The following is a 23353-nucleotide window of genomic DNA, read 5'->3' as shown; positions in this document are numbered from 1 at the left end:
ATCATAACGTTTTTAATTTTATATGTAGCAATAGTTATGACTGTAGCGTTAGTGCTAAATGTGTTACGTGTCTACCAGGTCTACACAATCACAAAGTCATGCGCCGGTACAATGCATGGTGCTCAAATGCCCTGAATGGGCGGAGCGTAGTACGCAAGAGGTACACAAAAGGAGTAAAATAGGGCTGTTTCGTTGTTACTCAGAGTTTCATGGCAAAAACCAATCATCAGGCAGCATCAGGCAGCATCTCATGATCATGATTGTAGCCGATTGTTGCCAAAAACCTGGGATATCCCGATATTATCCACTATGAAACTTGTTATGCCGCTCAAACCTCACATAATGCTCGTTTTGTTCCTTTCTACATAATGCTCTGATGCTCGGATAGTCGTATTGCCGAATATACATGTAATGCCGGCATTATCCGCTGGACCCATGAAGCCAAAAATGAAAGGTGTAGATAAAGAGTCATGATTTCAGATACCGTATTATCTCTAATATAAGCACGGTCCTTTATTTTTTCAATGTACCTCCACCCCGTGCGATGGAGACGTTCCTTTATTGGAGACTGTTCCATTATTATTTCAACCTCATTTCAGAGGCATGTTTCCATTCCAAATTCATGTCAGACACACACATTTCAGGGTTTTTTTTCGCCGGTATAGATAATGAATTTACACAGTGTGCTTATAATGGAGACTGAGCACTTTGTTTTTTGAATGCCGCCCCAAGGTGTTCTATTATTGGAGACGTGCTATTATTGCCATATTGGAGACTGTGCTTATATTAGAGATAATACGGTCTGATTTACTCTGGACTAGTATTACCATGATTACTAGTCAGTAGGTCTACGTAGTAGTAGATCTACGACAGATACTGAGATGTAGCCTACTCTGCGTGAGTCATGTCATCACTGCGACATCAGCTCAGCGAAGTGAACGTGAACCATTGCCATTTAATTGGCACTACCACTGCTACTAGTACTACTGAGTAGATCTACTACTACTACTACTACTAGTACTTCTGTAGGTCTACTGTGTAGACTGTATACTGTACTGTAGAGATTGTAGTGGAGAGGGAGACTAGAGTCGAGTACTACGTCTAGTAGTACAGTACTAGTTGTAGAGAGAGAGATGATGATTTATGTGTGTTTTTTGCTGTCCATGAGCGCTAGTGCTATCATTTCGCTTTTCTGGTTCTTTCAGCGAGCAGCGCTCGTGTGTGCTAGCACTAGCAGCTGGAAGGATGAGATCGTAGGAGGTTGTCTACTCACTAGAGTCTAGACGTCTAGTGTTAGCCTGTTGTAGCTATTCAGGTGGAGTTGGTCGCATCTAGTTCCGTTCGATCGTTTGCTCGTGACAGTAGTATCAGTAACTGTTGTCTTTCTCTGTTTTGGAAAATGCATCGTCTTCTGCTCTTTCTTGGTGAGTACTGCCTATGGCACATATGCACAGGCGATGTGGATATTGTCCGCTCATGGTACGCTTTTTGAGGTTTTGTGTCAAGTTCATAGCGAATCTGGAAGTGCTTTTCACGAAAAGCTTCGATCATTGCATGATTATTATTGTTGTCGGTTTTCTCTGTACCAGTGGCGCTCTGATGTCGTTGGTGTGTTCCTCTGGCTGCTGTTCTGCGCGCTCGTATGCATGTGTGTGCGTGTATGTCCTCAGCACCAGTGCTTCTCCTGGCTTGTGTGCCCTCTTCTCAAGCGTTCTACGTGCAGTCGTGCCACTACTTCGGCCCTCATTGCGGGCACAAGATCGGAGACTTGGAAGCTACACAAGTATTGGCCAACTTTTCAGTTGATGTTCGTGATTCTCAAAAGAACATTTCGTGCGGTCTGAGCACGAATGAGAGCATCGAGTACTGTTCTTTGCCCCCAGAATTTATTGAGGAAGAACCCGATCCAAACAGGCACCAGTGCTTCTCCTTGTACAGACTGTTCGCTGATAGCAATGAGCGGTTCTTGGTCGCGTCGGGTTGCATCTTCGGCCATGGCCTAAATTTGTGCACGGGACACCAGTGCAACTTTAGTCATGATACTCAGCTGGCGCACAGCAACGATTCGCTGCACTATTGCTGCTGCCACAGCAGCGACTTCTGCAATGGTGGCCGAATAGTTGGACATCCACCCAGTGTTAAGCCGGGAATTACGACACTGACTTTCACATCTTCTCCAGGTGAGTGCGGAGACTTGGATATAGCGCATGAAGTCACATAATTCCTGATACGGTTACGCAAGTTTGTACAAAATCCGCGTTCAATCTTGTTCTAGTTCTGCCCAAACTATTTGCGCCCGGAACAGTAGTAATATTTACTGATAATATCGATGCGTCCTGGAAACAGAACAATAGACTATTCAGATTTCTTATTCTTGTCTTAGAGTATGTAAAATTGATACCATTTCTTGAATGAGTGGCTGTCTATGTCTACACCACGTGTAGCGGACATCTGAAGTCGCTGCAACACCGGGCTCAGAGTCGATTTACAACCCTTGGCCTTGTTGCATTCTCGATCTATTCCTCTCTCTGGCCCTTGCGAGTCGCGAATTCTCGTCACATTTTTGGTCAATCTTGTGGCGTGCGGCCATCCTTATCCTTCCGTCCGTGGCCAGATAGAGAAGCCTAGACTTCGCTGGCTGCTGTCTGCTGCGTCTCAGCCTCGTGTCAACCCGTAGTCTACAGTTTTCTTGCCTGCCTGCGCTGACTAACACTACCGGTAGTAACAGTACTATCAGTATCACTACAGTAGTAACAGCCGTGGTGTGGTACTTCTGTCGCGGCTCCCCTTGCCTTGGTCAGGGAAATACCTGGTGCTGCGCAGGCTTCAGTCAGTGAGGCACATCCGAAGAATATTATTAGATTGAAATGGAGAGTGTCGTTGCCAGTATCGTTTCAGGGATTTATCCCATCGCAGCCTGTCTGCCAGTCTGGGCTGCAGCTGTGTTGCGCTTCTTGGCAGACCCCATGCCGGCCCAGCACATTTTGGTAACTGTATTCTGCCTCCTAAAATGAATCCCAAAGGCAGAAGTGCTGCATATTGTTGTTCAGTGTTTGATAGTTGTATACTAACCCTTTGCTTTTGGGACATTTGAAGACCTACTAGTAAAGTCTGCGTCAGAACTGTAATAATACTAAGCACAGCAGGGAAAATAATGAGCTACTCCACAAACACTAGCCGCTGCTGCTGCTGCTGCTGCTGCTGCTGCTGCTGCTGATGCTGATGCTGCTGCTGCTCCAGTGCAATGTTTGCACAACACTACTAGTTGTGTGGTCCCTGTGGAGTAGCAACTGCAGCCCCGTTGTGCACCAAGCTGTTGCCAGCAACACAGCACACTGTCATATTAATCAATTAAATTTATTTGGTTGTGCAGTTGACTTGTGGTCAAGGCTGTCATGTGCTTGGTCAGCTGTCTGGCAAGTCAAGAGGCCAGTGAAGTCTGAAGATCTGTTTGCACCAAGTCCAACTAGAGACTGCAATTTTGGCCTTGGGTCTTCTTTTTGAAAGAAGAAAGATTACTTTGGAAAGTTATGGCCATGCACTGTACACCACACCACCCACAACACCTCCACTACAAATTGCTACAAATCATGGTAGAGATAAAACAGTTATCCATATTTTCCAGGCCAGTTTCATCTTATGACCCAGCATTTTTGGAAAATACACATTGTACACAGGTTGTAGCCATCAAACGACCACCATGTGGATGGTGGGTTGTATGTTGTGTCACGCCCCACAAGAGTATTTGCTACAGTGAGTCTTGGAGAATATAGTCTTTTTTCTTTCCGTCCGGACCGGGCCTGGGCTAGTATTACACAGCAGCTAGATTTGCAAGCACGTTGTCAAAAAGGTGACAAAGTTTGCCCGCACGTGTGTGTATATATGTGGGTGTATTATATGTGTGTGTGTGTGTGTGTGTGTGTGTGTGTGTGTGTGTGGTGTGTGTGTGTGTGTGTGTGTGTGTGTGTGTGTGTGTGTGTGTGCACGTGTGTCTATGTGTATTGCAGGGTTGGGGTGGGCTAGTAGAGAAGGGTAGATGTATATGTACATGTACATGGGATATGTAGTTGTGCATGTACATGTAGCGAAGCAAACTTATCAAAAGGCATTCTGCACCTATATGGCGAAATTGAACATTGAAGCATGTGTTTTTTTATTTTCTCATTGACATGTACACGTTTAGTACATTCAATAACCAAAACATGAGGAAGATTGTAAATCAGATTCTTGGTGAAATACCCATCTGCTATACATCACAAATCCTGTACAAATTTGACAATTTAGTGAAATTGTCATCGCCTATATGTCAAAAGTTAGCATTGAGACCCCGTTTTTTTTATTTCGCCATTTGCATACACTACTTAAGAGCAACCGCCCACCAAATTTTCAGAGCAATCGTTAATTTTTTTGAAATAGGCGCGAGCCACCTTAAAAATGTTATTATTGTATGATGTATCAATGTGGGGAACTAGACTTGTGGCAATCTGCCTGGGCCAATTCAAGCAACCTATCTCACTGTGACTACTCCAATTTCAGAAATTTTAGGTGCCCAATATTTTCGGTATGAGGGCAAAAGGCCACTGGTTAGGTGAGCAGAAATTTTAGGTACAGAGAAGCACGGTTCCGTTTCGGATTATAGGTGTTAGTGTTGTTTGGTGTATTGAAATTTTAGATATGAAGCAAACACGCCGCAAGGACCGAAAATAAAAGTGCACCGAACATTTGTGAAATAAGTACAGTGCCTTAGAAGTGAGAGAGAGATTACGGGTATGGTAGACTGTAGTGATAGTTCTAGTGCAGTAAACATGCAGTGCACCCTGGTGATGATGCTGCCGCTTAGCTAGAGGAGCTACTGTAAAAGCCATATATAACGAAGTGCTACTGAATTCTAACGAGTTTTTTTAACGAGGAGAAATCTGTCTTTAGCCTGATCGTTGTACCGTGAAATCGATACAAATACTGTTGCTATTGAGCGTTGAGAATGAGTGAGAATAGTTACCTTTGGTACACGTAAACCAGTCAATTTTAGGCAATCGTTATGATATGCACCTCATTAGAATCATGGCTTCTACAGTAAGGTACTTGCAGACTGTGAGTGTGACTGAGTGTGCATCATCACTGCCGCGATGATGGGACTTGGGAAAGTGAGAAAGTGTCACAAGTAGATTGTTCACACCTTCTAGGTGCGGCTGACAGGGGGCAACTACAAACTAGGCAGACATGGTTGACAAGGTAGTAGCACTAGTAGTAGTACTAGTACTGCACACCAGCCATTGTGTGGGCCATGGGGTGGTACATGCCGTGTGATGAATCTGATGATAATATCCCCCCCCCCCCCCCCCCCCCCCCCGGCTTGGCCTGGCCTCAGACCGTCGTGTATTGTTGTATGGTGTGCCAGGTGCTAATGCAGTTATAGCACCCTGAGGTATCGGTGTGATTGGATCAAAATGCAATGAAGCGTTACAGGTCTGCACTGAGCTGCCGAATGGACAGAACGACGTCAGGCGATTGAGCACATGGTCGTACCGCACATGGTCAGATGGAAGCTAAACGGAAGAATACTCCTATCCATAAAATCAAGTGGCCCTGTCATGCAAAGGAAGCAAAATGTGCATTAGAATTTTGACAAGTCTGAGAGGGCACAAGGATACAGAGAATTTTCATAGTTTCCTGGATAGTGCTAGAACTTGGTAGGAGAAGGCATGCATTAGCCGTGGGTTGTTTATCTATCTATATAGCAGTACATGTATAGCAATGGCTACAACTACTAGCAGTAGCAGTAGTAGCACTAACAGTTGCTATGCTCTACTTGTGCGCAGAGACTGGTGACAGTAGAGAGGAGTGTACTGGGGACATGGCTATTACCACTGCTATCACTGCTATCAGTGCTATCACTGCTATCACTGCTATCAGTCCTGTACAGCTGACTCAATGCAGCTTGCTTCTATTGTTCTAACTCGGCCAAGCATGCCCCTATACTACTCAGTACTGACTCAGTAGTGTATTGCTTGAGGGGGGGGGGGGGGCTACTCACTCTGGACAGCATGGCCACATTATGGGTAGAAGTGGAAATGTAGTTAGCTATCACCACTGCGGGCACTGTACAAGTGCTACTACATGTACATCTAGTGCAGTAGTGGTGGTGGTGGTGGTGCTATGGTATACTTGTAGTGCCCAGATCTGATGCTCTTGTCTGAGAGGAAATACATGACTGTAGACATGCACTTACAAGCCCCCCTGTTGTCTGCAGTGTGCTGAAGAGTACCTTGTCAAGTGCAAAGCGGCAGGTGTTTGCAGGTGGTGTACAGCTCCAGTCTCTGCAGCGAACTCTGCCCAGTGCAAAGAGCCTGACCGGAACCAGCCCAGACCTGTCAATAATGCCAGGGATAATAATAATTGTAGTATTCTTCCCAACAACTGCCTGTGCATGTCCTGCCCCACTTAGTACATGCACTGGTGCCCCGTAACCAGTGACACTACTAGTACTAGCTAACATCTTGAAATCCAGGTCTTCAGGCTGCCAGTTGGGATATGCCTGATTCAGTAATCAGAACCAGAGTCCCAGTGCTGGTTGCCAAACCAAAACATATACATACATGTACATTAATGGTTATTGTTTTTAACAATACAGTATAGGTGGAAATAGCAAGTTACTAGAACAATAGTAGGAGAGAGTCATCCTGGTGGTGTGACGGGTAGGCATGACAACAACCTGTGCTTAGGTGAAGATATGGCCGCTGGAATGTTAATTAAAGGAAAGCAGCACGTCTGCTAGCTACACGGCTTGACTCTCAGTTTGAAAGCTCTGGGTGGATTGGTTGAAATGTTTTGTAAGCTAGATGGAAACATGCCCGAAAGTGGACTGCATGGGGGGGGGGGGCAACCTGGCACTGATTGCGGCCACCGTAGTGTACTAGTAGTGACTTGATGTCAAGGTTGTGTGTACTGCTAGCAGCATAATAAACTTTAAGACAAGCAGGAAGGTAGACTATGCCAGCAAATATCGACCTGTCAAACTTCTACAGAATATTGATCGCTCGCCGGGCAGATAAAGAGACATATGGAAGGGAGGGTGCCTCGATTTTGAGAGCGTTTGTTCTGAATTTCATGACCTTGTATTTTTCAGCCACGGCTGACTAAGTTAGCAGTACAACTAGTAGCGTGCATCTGTCCCTCCCGGCATGGGCCAAACTATGTGACTGTGTCCCGGCATGGGCCAAACTATGTGACTTCTCCCTCCCGGCATGGGCCAGACTCGGCATGGGCCAGACTATGTGACTTGCGACACATTGGCTGTGGCAGCCACCGTCAGCCTAGCGCCGGGGCGTTAGTTTGTTGCTGGGAAACTGTGCTAAATGCTATGAACCTGTCTCACACTGTGAGATCGACCTGAGCTCTCCTCCAGTTTAATGGCCATGCTATATAATTGCACATGGGAGGTCATTTCAAGTGTCAGGATCGGAAGTCCATCCTACTGGGAGGTATTACGTCGAGTGCCGCTGCAGTGCTACACACAAGGTTTTGGAGCGTGAGTGGTTGAGGTATTTGATATGTGATGTTGTGAACACCCCGCCCGCTCACTTCAAACACTGTGCGTACATGTCCCTTGGACATTGCATGTGACTTCACCCTCTCAGATCAAAATCGTTACATGCTACGCTCCTAGGTCGCTGGGGGTGTGGTGTGTGAAGCACTGCTCCATGGCGTAAAAAGGAGGCAGTGCTGAGTGTGGGAGAAGGTCACTGTCCTAAAACCTTCTTTATACACATGTACTTCCTCCAGAAACAAAAACTTTGTGAGTTTCATCAATCTGTCACGGTGTAAACCTAGTAGATGTACCGGGGATGTGGAGTCGGTGTTTTGTCACGTTTCAAGAGGAGATATCATCAGTGCCACTAATGTTGATTCCCTGCATAATAGTGTATGTACGGTTTGAGGGGTCTGGGGAGAAATAACAAATACCGTCTTGATACAAACATCGGTATTTGCGGATGGCTCCTTATAAGATTTTCTGACTACGTATTAAGCTATGAATAATACAATTGATGCCAACATAATACCATGATAAACCGATGAAATGAAATATGTATAGCGGATTCAGAAACGCTTTTCTTCGATGGCCATTAGTGAATCTACATAGAATTGTACATACGGGAAGCAAATCAGAATATATGCTCAAAATTGGTCTTGATTCAAGGTTACAAAGACCACGAGACTACCCAGGCGACAAGGCAATGCAAAAAGGCGTCTTGTAGAGTCATTTGGAGTAATGGCCGGTATCAGCTTGTGGTAGAAGACCCTTTCCAGTGGCTCCAATGCCTGCTCGGAAACCTCCATCGTCCGGCATACAAAAGACCATTTACTTCGTCTGGAAAGCGACTACAATTAAACAAGGGTGCAAGGGTGATTGTATTGTCATCATAGTGTGAGAACCGTGTGGAAGAAAAATTTGAGCGATAACATTTCTGAATCTTCTATACATTTTTCATTATATTCGTATATCATGACTTTGTGTCGGCATCAATTGCATTATTCATAGCTTTGTTGAAACTTCTTTCTCTGAAACGGCTATTTGACTACATGTTGCTTCTCGTATTTCTTGTTACGCATTGCTACAGGACCAATGGAGACAACATCCGAGACGGAAAGCGGCAGCTCATCAATGACACTCATTGTCCTGGCTATTCTGTTGCCTGTTGTGGTGATCTGTATATCCATCTTGGCCGGCACGTGGTACTGGTCACAGAAACGCCGCTCCATGCTGTATGGCCACGAAACGCTGGTGGTGAGTTACACACGCATTGCAATGACCGCTTGTTTTCCACAGTGTCGCTGTGAACATGTTGCTGCAGGGTTTTCTTTAAGACAAGTGTTGGGAGCGAAGCAAATCTGGTGCACACACTCCAGGTGTGATCCTAGTGCTTTGCTAGTGCTTTGCTAGTGCTTTGCTAGTGCTTTGTGACCGACCAACCATACAGGCATGTGTAGTGACCTGGCGAGGCCATTGCAGCCGCCGTCGTAGGGCCGAGGTAAAACCCGAAACATGTACCCGTTTGGACACGCTCCTGAATACGTCAGTGTGCATTGTGTTGTTTAGAGCAGGGGGGGGGGGGGGGGTGACGGATACATGCCCTCCTCTACTTTGGCATGTGTACACTATTGGTAGCAGTGTATGACAAACAGTGGAGCATGGGGTTACCACGATTACAGGCAGGTCATTAGTACTGTGTCTTCTAATGCGTGTTGGTGTCCCCCACTACTTCAGATGGATACTATCAACGGTCACGTGGCAGCTCCGGCTGCTGCAAATCGGGAACAACCGCCCCAGGTGTCTGGGGAGCTTGAGGTGTTTCGCAAGTATGGCAGTGTCATTGGCTGTGGTCGATTCTCCAATGTGCACAAGTAAGATTCAATGATGGGAAACAGATCTCGTCACCATTTGAGTTGTTTGGCAACAACTATTACTGTGTGTACTTCGAAGTAGAAACTATTGATAAGTGCCTCCATGCATAATTAGTGTTTTGGTCCCAACCACTAGCTGTGGATGCGATCATTGCACACAGCAATCTCAGCTGACTTCCCCCGGTCTGGTGACCGTGAAGGTTGAATCATGACCTTTCCCATTTTGATGTCGTGTGCAATGCCTGCTGCATACCGGCCCTTCAGTTGTTTTGCATTCGATCCTCAGGTTTCGAAGGAAACTTACGCTGCACATTTCCGTGCAGTTTGTTACCAAAACCTGTACCGTATGTTCCGGAGTATAAGCCGCACCCAGATAGTTTTTTTCGTCACGAAATACAGACATCTACCCTATTTATCACGGTTAATTCGATCATCGGCGTGTGAGCCGCACACCCCCCCCCCCCCCCCCATTGCTGGGTGAATTTTGAGTGTTCAAAGTGCAGCTTATCCTCCGGAAAGTACGGTGCCTAGCTAGTGTGTTATGTTTGCAGCAAAGATTTGGTAAAGCGCTTACATGGAGACAAGAAACTAACCAAGGTTACGATAGATGACAATATCCTTGATATTTCCACAAACAGGGAATGTCCATTCTACATCCCACATGTAATACGTGAATTTGCTAGCCCTATTGTATAATCCTGCTGCAATGTTGCTCGTGCTTGCGTTTCAGGGGCGAGTTGGACGGTGAGGAGGTAGCAATCAAGGTGTTTGGCGAGAGTGACATTGTGGCGTGGCAGAATGAGTGGCGGATCTACAACACGCTGCGTGTTCAGCACCAGAACATCCTCTACTTCCGCGGTGCAAAAGAGGTCATGAATGGACCAGTAGTCATGGAGCGTTATCTGGTCACCGAGTATCATTCAAACGTAAGAAGAACCGATAGTCTGTAGGTTGGGAGTCGTGATCAAAATATAGTTTGCTTGGTGAGGTCAACTGTCTCTAATATCAACCTTTCATACAAGTGTGTTCAGTGACATAATTATACATGTAGATCCTCCTCTTGGTGACTCTTGGTTGCAGTGCTTAATTTGTGCTTAATTCTGATTTGCTGATGCTGCTTTCACCACTTGACTGTTCACCGCTGCAGGGGTCTCTTTCAGACTACTTGAAAAGAACGACGATCACATACCAGGAGTTGTGTATCAAGGCCGTGTCCATAGCACGGGGACTTGAGTTCCTCCATACACAGAAGAGTCTTCGTGATGTGAGTGTTTGGTTTTACCATTGTCGTGCATGTGGTGTTGTGCTTTTGCCCTATCTTCAATGTCCAACACACATGCCAGGAACGATTGTTTGAATCCACCCGCCAAACTCCGTCGTACATCATAAGAAAAAAATGGACTTCACCTTGTTGTATCACCCGTCTACGCTGGATTTTTTGTTGGATACTAGTGTGTGCGCAGTGCCTCAGCTACGCCTATAAATTGCACTGCATGGCTGTACTGTAGACAGTGTTGCAAACACAACTTTTCAATCTGGCCTCGCTCCAAGCTATAATGAAGTTCATGTAGACGTTAGCAAGACATTCTGCTGGTAACTAGTGCGAATATCATTACATGTACTGACCCGTGCCCGTGTGCCACACTCTCTGTGCGACCATGCAGTTCATTCCGCCGTACACCAAGCCAACGATTGCACACCGCGACTTCAAGAGCAAGAACATCCTGGTCAAGACGAATCGAGAATGCTGTGTATCAGACTTTGGACTGGCAACTAGCTTCGGTGTCAATGAAAGCCTTACGGAGCGACAGGGCAAGGTAAGCGAGATGAATGTGGTCAGTAGTGGGGAATGTTGAGCTTCCATGCATGTCACGTCTCCAAAGAAAGACTTTGCTCGTTGTTCCTGCACTGCTCATGAATATATTGTAGAAATCTGAGAGTGCATAGACAGTCAATCACAACTTGGAACCGATTATTTTCCCCAACAGAACAGCACTTATCCTGGAAGGATTGTGGCCCAGGTAAGCAATGAAAAGAGAATCAAGGCCACAGCCCCAAAACCATTTGGACAAAATTGACTCCTGAAGTTTCCCAATGACTACTATGCCAGCGAGCAGTCGGTTTAGGCGTATCCTTTAGTCAACGTGCTGGTGACTTCAATGTGTCAGTGAACTTACGAGTTGGTGTAGCTTTTGATCTTTTACACTGTTACACACATTGTTGCTGAAATATGGCTTGATGAAGTCTTCTTCCTTGCTGGTGCAGCGGCAGAATGTCTGCTGACAGATTGTGACAGGGTACGTGGGGTATGCGCACGTGAGTTCTGGTCCATCGCCAACTTCCCCAGTGTAGCCAGCACAGTTGTGTGCACCGTCATTACCTCGTAGCACGCTCGGGCTTTCATGTAGTAATCTTACTCTTGCTGGAGCGCATATGTATATACATACCGGGAAGTATTGTATTTCTTTCCCTTAGTTATTAAAAAAGTGAGTATTCACAGTATTGCATTTGCATGTGCCGGCTTTCGTTTAGCTGCCCGTTTAGAATGTCACGGTCTACTGGCTGCAGGCTGCAGACTGTACATGTAGACTAACTGTTATAATTCTGTGCACATAGGCAATCATGTGCATGTGCTTGTGTGTAATACCATGCTCTACTGTGCGCAGGTGGGAACGACACGCTATATGGCACCGGAGGTGCTCGAAGGAGCCATTACCTTTCAAATGGAGTCGTTCCTGCGTATTGACATTTATGCGTTTGCTCTGGTGATGTGGGAGCTCATCACAAGGTGCAACTTCAATGGAGGTAAGCGGCCCCAGTCAAGGTAGAGTCGTACTAATTTCGTGGTGCACTGAAGAGGTTGCGAGCGTTGTTTCCTCCATAATTATGTGTGTTGAAAAAATGGCGACTGCATCCCAAAAGTGGTGTCACCAATGTTCTTGCAAGTCGTCGCTCGCTGAAATTACATTAGTTGCTGGCATAGGAGCGATGACGTTTGCGAGCTATTTTCTTCTTGAGTGGGGGGGGGGGGGGCTGCAACGGTAGTGTTTGTATGAAGCATTCCTCATCAGGTAGGCTCGGATTCCACATGTACCTGGCAACACCATGTCTAGCTTGTGAATCGCTCAAGCAATTCTCTTCTTGTGTCTTATCGATCCTATTGCTGCCAGTACCCGCCCAGGAATACCGGGAACCGTTTGTGGACGAGGTCGGACAGAGCGCCACACAGATGAACATGCTGAGGTGTGTGGTGACGAAGAAGGAGAGACCTCGCTTTCCACCTCACTGTGTTAACCACCAGGTGAGTACTGGTGGCTTGGGTGTGCTGAGATACCTCGGACTGGTCAAGTGACAGTTTGCACTGCATGCGCTTCACGAGGTCCTGTATGTGCCGAACCTCGTGCTCACCATCCTTCGTCACTCAACGCAGTGATGAACAGCACCTGGAACTCCATGATTTGTTGAGCGGAGTGACGTGAACTGGGGTATGGCAGATTATATTATATTTTTCATGTTCTACTCCGGTACAATCCTACTCTTATTCTCAATGTGCCGATATGCTTTCCGGCTGCTGCTGGCATGGGTGACGGTGATTTGTGCTGTTTGCCTTTCTGCATGGCTAGCGCTTGGAAAAGATCGTTGGCATTGTCGCCGAGTGCTGGGATCCTGATCCGGAGGCGAGACTCTCCGCTCAGTGTTTCCTGGACAACCTGATGGAGGTGATCGAGGACCCAGGGCTGAAAGCAGAGGATGACGATGCGATGCCTACGGTGAATATTCCACCAATGGGCAAAGACAATGAGCCAGACTTCATGGCAAGCATCACAACTGGCAGAAGTCAGGTTGGTCTCAATCAATATTCCACCTTATAATCAGCAAATATGTGGGTCAAGGCATTTTCGGACCTTGGAGGAGGAGGAGATGGGGGGGGGGGGGGGGGGAGGGGGGTAGACATTGGTATTGGTGCATAGCTGCTTGTTGCAGGCACGTTGCGAACACTGATCTTCAGAAGTGCACCAGGTGTCGCCTCCTCTGTGAAGGCTCATGACTTCATATGCAAAGTGCACCGCACGTTCAAGTCCTTCAGTGGCACTTCACTCTGTTCTCATCACTGTTGTGGAATCCGGAGCTTTGGTATTTCTCTGCCCCAAACAACCGTCTACAGTGCGCTTCCTAAAATTTCAGTTGTTCCTACTTGCAAACCGGAATGTTTGCACAATTGGTTTGGCTCAGGCTTGGATTTTTGATCAAGACGCTATCTCTTCAGTGCTCTCCAGTGGTCACGTATAAAGTATCGTAGTGACGCGCATTGAAGCGCATGTGCCTATATCCGGGCATAAGCGCACCCTCACAAATAAGCGGATGGGCTTATAAGTGAACCTAAATGCAATTCGATTCGCGACACACGGACACGGCACGAAAACACCATGTTCACATAGTTTACTGTGCAGTGTGTTATCGCACTATTTGCATAATATTACGAGGCACCTGTACACTACTAGCAACTCAAGCGCACGCGCCTACATGTATGTGTGAGACTAAACGACCCTAACAAGTTATAGCAAATAACGCAAAAACTAACTCATAAGCGCATGGCCCTTTATGTGCGTCACTACGGTATCATTTGTTCACACTGAACTACATAATGCACATGTTTGTATCGTGTTTCTGTTGCGCTTATGCCACACCTATCCGCACACGCACGCACACACACACACACACACACACACACACACACACACACACACACACACACATATATATATATACACGCACGCACACAGCAGTATGATGCTCCTGGTCAGAACGGCAGTACGTCTGGCCCGCCTGCCTACTCGTCCGGTAACTTTGGCCACGACGGCGTGCCCAATGTTCTCATACGGGAGAATGCAGATTACCACGAGGCAGCGGGCACTGCACCACCGCCCGAGTACGACACATTTACGGACGACAGCACGTCACACTATCGAGAACAGCAGTCACAACAGGCCAGGTGAGTGTGATGTGCGATGTGTGCTTCAGCCAACCTTGCCAGTAAGCAGTAACCACCTTTGATCATGCATGGGGACAGTGTCATTATTCGAGAGTTGTCGTTGTTCGGGAGGTTCAAAGTCTGCTATCGAATGGTCACTAGCTCCTAAGATTGTGTCGTTATTCGCGAACTGTTGTTATACCCAAGGTTGTTATACCCGAGGTTGTTATACCCGAGGTTGACTGCATGTGTACTCTTCATGCCGTAGATTTGTGTTCAAAATAATGCAATTCTCCGCATTGTAAACATCTGCTGTGCAAGCTTTTATGTCAAATCGCTCTCTGGAAGGCTCAGATAACCGTCTTCCTGTCCTGTCTGTCTGACTGTCTGAGCCCCCCCCCCCCCCCCCACACACACCTTCGACGCGTTTGCTGTGCAGTGAAGCCGAGACCCTAGGTCGGTGGAGCACATCAGACCCCGTCACCACGTCCACGATTCATGCCTGCGATGCTGCACCGCTGCTTTGCATGTCATGATTGGAAGCTGTGGCCTTAGTAAAAAAAAAAAAAAAAAAACCTCATCTTGCCAGTCAAGGTGTGGACGTGAGTTGAGCTGTCCCCACTTCGGCGATGGCGTGTTGTATTGGCTATCAACACCACTTCGCTTGCACTCGGACTACCACATTTGTATTTCACAGACTTCTTTTATGAGAATCGGAATACAACTCTTGCATCATCTCAGAACTGTAACGGAGAGTTTGCTTTTCTTTGCTTTGACTCAGGATGCCGAATGGCGGTCCCCATCGCTATAACAACCACGGCGCCAATCATGACGTCGGCATGTCATCAATGTCCTCTCAAGGTCCTGCCGGTGGGCACTCCGCACATTCTGCTGCTAGCTACTCGAACGGCCATGTACCTAATGGGCACGGCCACTGGAACAACAGTAGCAGCAGTGGCGCCGGCGCCAGCAGCAGAGGCAATGCTGCTGCTGCTGCTGCGTTGCCCTCTATGTCCAATCATGTAGATGATGGCCTGGTCTCTGCGTCTTCACAGCTACCAGCACGCGGAGAAAGCCTATCGCGGGATGCGAGAAGTCCATCAGCCAACGTTCAAGAGTCCAGCCTGTAACTTAATTAATTGCAGTGTTTTTGGCCCGATGGCAATGCTGCACATGTGCACGCTACTGTTGAGTATTTACTAATCTTCTTTCTGATCAGCTGCTATAAACCGGTACCGCAATCCATTTTGTACAGTCCTACTAAGGTTATCTGAACCCGGTTATCCGAACGTATCAATTTTCCAAACGCACAGATATGCGCATTCTGCACATCACATCGTACATTTCGTCTTGACAATTTTTTTCTTTATTTTCTGCTGCTGGCATGGATGATTTGAGAAGCTCGAAATGACTGACAATGATATCAAGCATGTTGCACCTGCGGCAAATGTCGATAAGGTCTTTGGCAGATGTGGGCGTTTTATTCAATATTCTGCAACAATTTTTTAAAAATTTGATGGACCCGGAACTGAACACTGGCTAATTAACACATTTACACACATCCAGATCTAAATGCTTTGGCTTATTATCAAGCACTCATAATGCTGTTCACACTTCCCCTATAACTACAACATGTCACGTTTATATTGAGCTATGCAAGCACCAAGCAGGGAGTACGGTGCTTGTGCTGCTGCTCCAGTCAGATCAGGCACTACCGACACGTTCCAAGTTGGCGATGTTTCGTTTATAATAATAGATACTTTAATGTATTGTTATGCAGTTGTAGCAACTCTATAATTCTGTTTTACTGACATACCACTAGTACCATGTCTGTTTCTGAACGGTGAAGTGTGTAAAGATGAATACTTGCTGCCCTACTGCCCTAGTGTACTTGTTCGATCTACGTAGTCGTAGCATGCCAGTATTCTAAAATAAGTACTGCCCACAGATTCTAGAACCGTGCCGTTCTATGAAGTTTCTTTCAGTAGTATTTCAGCTTTAACTTAATTCACTGCATCTGGGGGTGGGGGCGCGGGTTGTAAGCTCCTGTCCCGGCCTGGTGTATGGAGATCGAGAGCCAGGTATGGAGGCCGGCGCTGAAGAGACATTACGACTTATCGGTGAAGAGCACATAACCTCCAGGTCTTTGTCACAAAGTAGCGGCTACTTCTTGGGGTCAGGCCCAGAACCAAGCGAATGTAACTAAAGTTACTTGCACATTATACAAACTAAGTGCAGTGGTACGACTTGCCATGCTCAAGCATAGTAACTTAGTTTTCCTTCTTGTTTCTCTGCAACGATGAATTTCATACTAGAATTTTTTCCAGTCGGGATACTGGTAGATAAATATGGTGGTAAAGACACACCTGGCAATATGGCGGTAAATACACGCCTGCCCACACACGCTCTCTAGGCTGCAAAGTTCTGGCACAGAGCTCTCTCTGATGGTGGTGGTGGTGAGAAGGAGAGCTCTGTGCCAGAACTTTGCAGCCTAGAGAGCGTGTGTTGGCAGGCGTGTATTTACCGTCATAATATTGCCAGGTGTGTCTTTACCACCATATTTATCAACCATAAGTACAGCTGCAGTGGTGTCTTCAACTTCATTCTCCCGGGATACCGGTGGGGTGCCATATGTCCCATGCCGAAGTGTGAAAAAGATCCAACTTCTTTGGGAAAATGGAGAGCCTAAATACTGAAATTTCTCCATCTACAGTCAACTTCGCTAATAACGACTGCGGATATAACGACAATTCGCGAATAACGACAGAATTTCCATGCCCAGAGCAAAGTCCCATCCCACTGTAATATATATAATGAGACTTCGGGTATAACGACACTTCGCGAATAAGGACACTTTTTTGATGCCCCGCCGAGTGTCGTTATAAGCGAAGTTGACTGTTCTCCAATACAAAGTCTATCTCTCTGACGTCATAAATCCGGCCTAGTCTGGGCAAGTTAACGACGTCATCATGATGTCACCAAATGTAGTGCAAACTTCAAGCTGACAGAGCTCGAGAACGGCTGCGCCGATCAACCTGGGACCTTCACCATTGGAATCAGTGCATTTTTCAATACAGGTTGTGATGTTTTCATTTTAGGGTGAACTTTCCCTAAAAAAAAGAAAAAAGAGCAATAATTCAACCCAACCTCCAACTGCATGGTTGTACAGTCACTGTCAACGACCCTCGACCGGGCATGCGAAAAGTGGTGTTGCTTTTGCGAGTCATCGTTATTCACGAGGTTAGAAGTATGAAGTCACATGGGTTTGGCCTGAAGATAGCGTTGTTATTCGCGAGCTGTTGTTATATCCGAGGTTGACTGCAGCTATTGTGTACTCACGATCGCCCTGGTCAGTACGAGTACTCAGTCCCTGCACCAAGACCGAAAAAGTAATCCAAAAGTTCACCCAAAACTTGTACTTTTTAAAGGGGAAAAAATTTTCACGGTTCGCGTGAGACTCGGTTTATCTATATAGCTGCCGAGTTTTCCGCATCCGTAGGAACGACACCACCCTTCAAGGATCAAGGCGCAGATGCAGCTCCTAAAGCGGTGGGAGGTGAGTAGATCAGCTCACCAGCATGTGGTCAAAGACCAAAAATCCCATTCACTGCATCCATGTTCTCCTCGTGCCAGGCCACGAGTTGGGTTGCAGCACGGCTGGAAAAAATCCTTCCGCTTCCAAGCAGGACTTGAACCTGGTACCCTCTGTTTCTCAATCATAGTCTTAGACCATCCCACTATGCCTGCCTGCCTAAAGGGGAAGTATACTCTAAAATCAAATGTTCACCAGTTGTAGTCTTCAGGAGTGCTGAGTCGAATGGTCTTGGTTCGAGGAAGCGGAGACGCTCCCTTCCTCCTCCTCCGCCTTTAACATATGGGCCAATCGCGGTCGTCCGTGCTGTTATTATTATTATTATTATTATTATTGTAGAGAGGAAAAAGGACATAGGGAAACGAGTTAAGAGTAACTCTCCACCACTGTAACTAGATACTACTTGTATATACAGTCAGAAAGTGCAACAACTAGGCACAAAACTGACAGAGTATTGAGACATTCGACGTCCTCACACCAAGCTTCAACACATCTCCGTAGCGCTAACCGACAGCCTTCCAACTCGGAAGATTCAAGGTTATGGAGAGACCAAAGAGGGGAAGGTAAGCGCAACGAAAATGAGCACAAGCTACAGTCCCAACGGAACAAAGAATGTCGATTGTTACTGGACGATGACGAGACAAGTAGGATACTTGACAAAGTGGTCTAACTACAATTCGAAGCAGCAAAGCAGCACACCACCCAACTTGGGTGGCTCAGAAATATCAAAGATAAGTACAGAAGGGGGAAGCCTTGCGAAAACGAATTGTACAAGCCGAACGCCAAACTCCTACAGTACTCCTCATACATGACATTGTGATGGACTAGTTGACTACAAAACAAGTTGTTTCACACGACGTACGTTTCGCCGTATGGTTCGTGACGGCTCATCAGGTGTGCAATTTGAAACTCGGGTATTGAGCCAATAATTAATGTAGAAAGGAAAAAGGACATATGGAAACGAGTTAAGAGTAACTCTCCACCACTGTAACTAGATACTATATACAGTCAGAAAGTGCAACAACTAGGCACAAAACTGACAGAGTATTGAGACATTCGACGTCCTGACACCTAGCTTCAACACATCTCCGTAGCGCTAACCGACAGCCTTCCAACTCGGAAGGTTCAAGGTTATGGAGAGACCAAAGAGGTAACAATCGACATTCTTTGTTCCGTTGGGACTGTAGCTTGTGCTCATTTTTGTTGCGCTTACCTTCCCCTCTTTGGTCTCTCCATAACATCGAAACTTCCAAGTTGGAAGGCTGTCGGTTAGCGCGACGAAGATGTGTTGAAGCTAGGTGTCAGGACGTCGAATGTCTCAATACTCTGTCAGTTTTGTGCCTAGTTGTTGCACTTTCTGACTGTATATAGTATCTAGTTACAGTGGTGGAGAGTTACTCTTAATGATAGCTTGCATGCCGTCCTACCGGTAGGACCCAAGAAATCGAGCTGCAAAAGTGCTTTTGGTTGAGAAATTTCTTGAAACAATTATTGAGATGAGGTCTTTGTCAGGCAAAGTAATGGCACAAAATGCAAGGCTATGTCCAGTCGTATGCGCAATTTGATCGATTGTCAAAATGGCCGCACATAAGCCTGTCGGTGCGCTAGCAACTCTGTCCAAAGTGAATTTTGACCATGGCACATCAATCGTGGTGAGGTCCTGTTTTTCTTAGCTTGCCAAGGCAGTGGAATGCATAATTCCATACTCCATTTCCATGGTTACCATGGGCTGTTACCATGGAATTTTGTAGTGTCTTGTGCGACCGCGTCTAAAATTTGTGGACTCCTTCATTAGCCCCTGAGCAACAGTTTAGGGTCAAGTTTTAGGTCAATGTTAGAACAGAGGCCATGCAGCATGTCTGTGTATGATGGTCCTACCGGTAGGTCCTACCGGTAGGACCGAGGTCTATGCAAGCTGTCATTAACTCGTTTCCATATGTCCTTTTTCCTTTCTACATTAATTATTGGCTCAATACTAGGGTAGAACTGCACCCTAAACTGCCCAAGACTACTTCTGCACACCTTGGCCGTGAATGGACACGCTCAAGCCCAGTCCGTGGCCTACTATGGACTTGCAGTGGCACCTGCCGGGAGCCAAGTGGACACAAAACTAGTCAACTGTACAAACTACAGTACAGTACCTTCTGTATACAAGGAAGATCAGTGCATGTACATGTATGTACAGAAATCGTGTGTTGACCTTCTTTTGAAGTGAAAACGAAGGTTTGTTTCAAATGAAAAAGAAGGTTCTTCGAACCTTTGACACCTTCGTTTCACCCCTACTCAATACCCGAGTTTCAAATTATTATTATCATTATTTATGAAATAGTGGTTGCGACTTCGGCGATGATTTTTTAGGAATGGGTTTGCTCCCACACTGGAGCTCGCACTATTCCGCCGACTTGACTTGACACTTGACTGACTCACGACTGCCATCCAGAGCAGTGTGCTCTGGATGGCACTCGTGTGCTCTGGATGGCACTCGTGTGCTCTGGATGGCAGTCGTGAGTCAGTCAAGTGTCAAGTCAAGTCGGCGGAATAGCGCGAGCTCCAGTGTGGGAGCAAACCCATTATTATTTATTCATATTTTAACCAGTGTGGGAGCAAACCCATTATTATTTATTCATTCCCGTAGCTATGCAGAAGACGTTACGTCAGTAACGTCTGGCGCTAGCCAGGGTCCACACAGCTTTAATTTGGTGTTTGTTTGTTTGTTTGTGTGTTTGTGTCACGCCTGGCGCTATCCCGTATCTGTCCCGTGCCGTACCATCAAACACAGCTGGCCACATACAACTGGCCGCACTATTCAAATAGGGCTTTCAAACGCAAGATCATAACGTGAAGCAACTTGGAAGAATGAGTACGAGTATGAATGCGAAGTGTATGGGGGAATGCATGCAGGGCGATAGTGCGGGTTCGAATCCCAGGAATGCCTGAAAAAAATAGGAAAATTGAAAAATTTATAACATCCCTATTCTTTTTTTGCCGTCATCAAGGCGGTAGATGGTGTCGTAATACCCTCGACCGTACCTGTCCCGTATCTGTCCCGTACCGTACAATCAAAGACGGCTGGCCACAATGCATATTCAAATAGGGCTTTCAAATACAAGATCATAACGTGAAGCAACTTGGAAGAATTAGTATGTATACCAAGTGTATCGGGGGATGCATGCAGGGCGATAGTGCGGGTTCGAATCCCAGGTTATGTCTAAAAACAAAAAGTTGAAATTTATAAGAATTTATAACATCCCTATGCTTTTTTTTCTAGGTCATCAAGGCAAACAAGCATAGCGTAGGGCCCTGAGCTTCCAAGCTCTCTCGTATTTTAATAGGGCAGTCCCCACAGACTCAAGGTCTTCATAAGAACGAAATGGTGCTTTTAGTGACCTTTTGCATACAAGTCCCCATCTAGTAGGACGCAGTCACCCAGTTTCGGTGGAAATGGCGAGTTCGATCGGGAATAAAGGAGGCCGAAGAAGGGAGCATCTCAACTTCCTTGGACCAAGACCATTCGACTCAGCACCCCGAAGACAACTCGTGAAAAATTGATTTTAGGGTATACTTCCCTTTTAATAGTTCAAATCTTCGTTGAAAAATAATCGAGAAATTTTTAGATGTCTTGTCATTTGCAGTTTTCTCTCCATTTTAGTGCCTGTTTGTGGAAGCCTTTTTAAAGTTTTGCTTTCCGGACACCTAGATTGGGCCTTTGGCCTTATTGATGTCAGTTGAACGAAGTCGTTTCTCATTGTCTCGACGTCACTGGGAGTGTTCTCATGAGAGGTGTGAACGTATTCGTGAAAATCAGGCAAGTAGTGTTACCGTATTATCTCCAATATAAGCACAGTCTCCAAAAATAGCACGTCTCCAATAATAGAACACCTTGGGGCGGCATTCAAAAAATAAAGTGCTCAGTCTCCATTATAAGCACACTGTGTAAATTCATTATCTGTAACGGCGAAAAAAACCCTGAAATGTGTGTGTCATACATGACTTTGGCATGGCAACATGCCTCTGAAATGAGGTTGAAATAATAATGGAACAGTCTCCAATAAAGGAACGTCTCCATTAATAGCACGGGGCGGAGGTACATTGAAAAAATAAAGGACCGTGCTTATATTAGAGATAATACGGTAGTTAGTGTCAAAGAAAAATTCGCCACACTTTGGGCACGTCACTACAGAGTAGTACATGGTATATACAGAAGCCTTGCTTGGTAGTTAACATGTTTTTCGATTTTGACAGCATGTTACAAGGCGTTTATGGTTGTAGTCAGGAGCACTACGCGTCCTCGCCTTGTAACATGCTGTCAAAATCGAAAAACAGAGTAGTACATGCAGTGTATCACGACAATTTTTGCTTTATGAGCAGGATATCTAGGACTTAACGTACCTGAGGTCTCGGCGGTGTCCGGTAGTTATTGGCTTGGTTCTCACGCCAGCAATTACAAGCCTTATGGCTTCCAAAACACATAAATAATCCTGCACGACGTATTAAAAATAATTTAAAATTGAGAAAGGTGGCTCTGCTGTAACATGACCGGGATATCTCTGGGGGAATGGCTTCCAGATTGTGTTTAGGGACTGTCCTAGCCCTCCCGGCCTCAGCATAGCAGGCGAAGTCACGATAGTATTCATGGAAATCTTCCATGCCCAATCGAAGACGATCGCAACGGTGATTCTGCTCGACCACATGCACACATGCACAGCCTCAGCTCAGGAAAGTCGAAAAAGCGGCATCGTCATCTTCATCCCATGAATATTCGGCGATCTGAGCATGCATGCATGAGCTGAGCCGATCTTCGGCGCGGCCTCAGTGTCAATGACATCATGCATGATTCATGAAATAATTCGAATAAATGGCATGCATTGCGTGACTTGCGTGTATGAACCAGGGAGTAGTACAATACAATACTCCCTGGTATGAACTATGATACTCATACTCATACAATTATTAAAGGGGAAGTTAAGGCAAAAATTAAAATTTCACCAGTTGTAGTCTTCGGGGTGCTGAGTCGAATGGTCTTGGTCCGAGAAAGCTGAGACGCTCCCTTCCTACTTGAATCCCAATCGAACTCGCGCACTTCCACCGAAACTGGGTGACTGCGCCCTACTAGATGGGGATTTGTATGCAAAATGTCACTAAAAGCGCCATTTCGTTCTTATAAAAGCACGGATGACCGCGATTGGCCCATATGTTGTAGTCTTTTGGACGCTGAGTCGACTGGTTTTGGTCTGAAAAGGCTGCGATGCAGCGTTCCTCCTTTATTCCCAATCGAACATGGTTGAAGAAGCGGTCACGTGCTCCTGCGTACACCAGTCACCTGGTCACCGTGCCTGCAGGGTACAACTTACTAGCCTGTTTGACCTTTTTTGGGTGCAGTCCTGTCA

At 46.2% G+C, this 23353-nt stretch overlaps 1 protein-coding gene across 2 annotated transcripts; it reads left to right on the top strand.

Moving 5' to 3' along the window:
* Nucleotides 1-1129: 1129 nt before the first annotated feature.
* LOC135830845 (activin receptor type-2A-like) lies at nucleotides 1130-16251 on the top strand. 2 transcript variants are annotated; one of them, XM_065343047.1, is made up of 12 exons: nucleotides 1130-1424; nucleotides 1671-2180; nucleotides 8619-8785; nucleotides 9266-9402; nucleotides 10133-10328; nucleotides 10550-10666; nucleotides 11067-11219; nucleotides 12069-12207; nucleotides 12573-12703; nucleotides 13026-13244; nucleotides 14190-14395; nucleotides 15156-16251. In XM_065343047.1, exons 1-12 carry the CDS (start codon nucleotides 1400-1402, stop codon nucleotides 15502-15504), a joined length of 2349 nt encoding a protein of 782 aa, XP_065199119.1. In that variant the 5' UTR covers nucleotides 1130-1399; the 3' UTR covers nucleotides 15505-16251. The 2 variants fall into 2 exon arrangements, with proteins under 2 accessions (XP_065199119.1, XP_065199118.1); XM_065343046.1 differs by having other exon boundaries at nucleotides 14187-14395.
* Nucleotides 16252-23353: the final 7102 nt, after the last annotated feature.

This window comes from Sycon ciliatum, chromosome 1 (genome assembly GCF_964019385.1).
Source record: "Sycon ciliatum chromosome 1, ocSycCili1.1, whole genome shotgun sequence".
NCBI lineage: Eukaryota > Metazoa > Porifera > Calcarea > Leucosolenida > Sycettidae > Sycon > Sycon ciliatum.
This window is presented reverse-complemented; position numbering and strand designations above follow the sequence as displayed.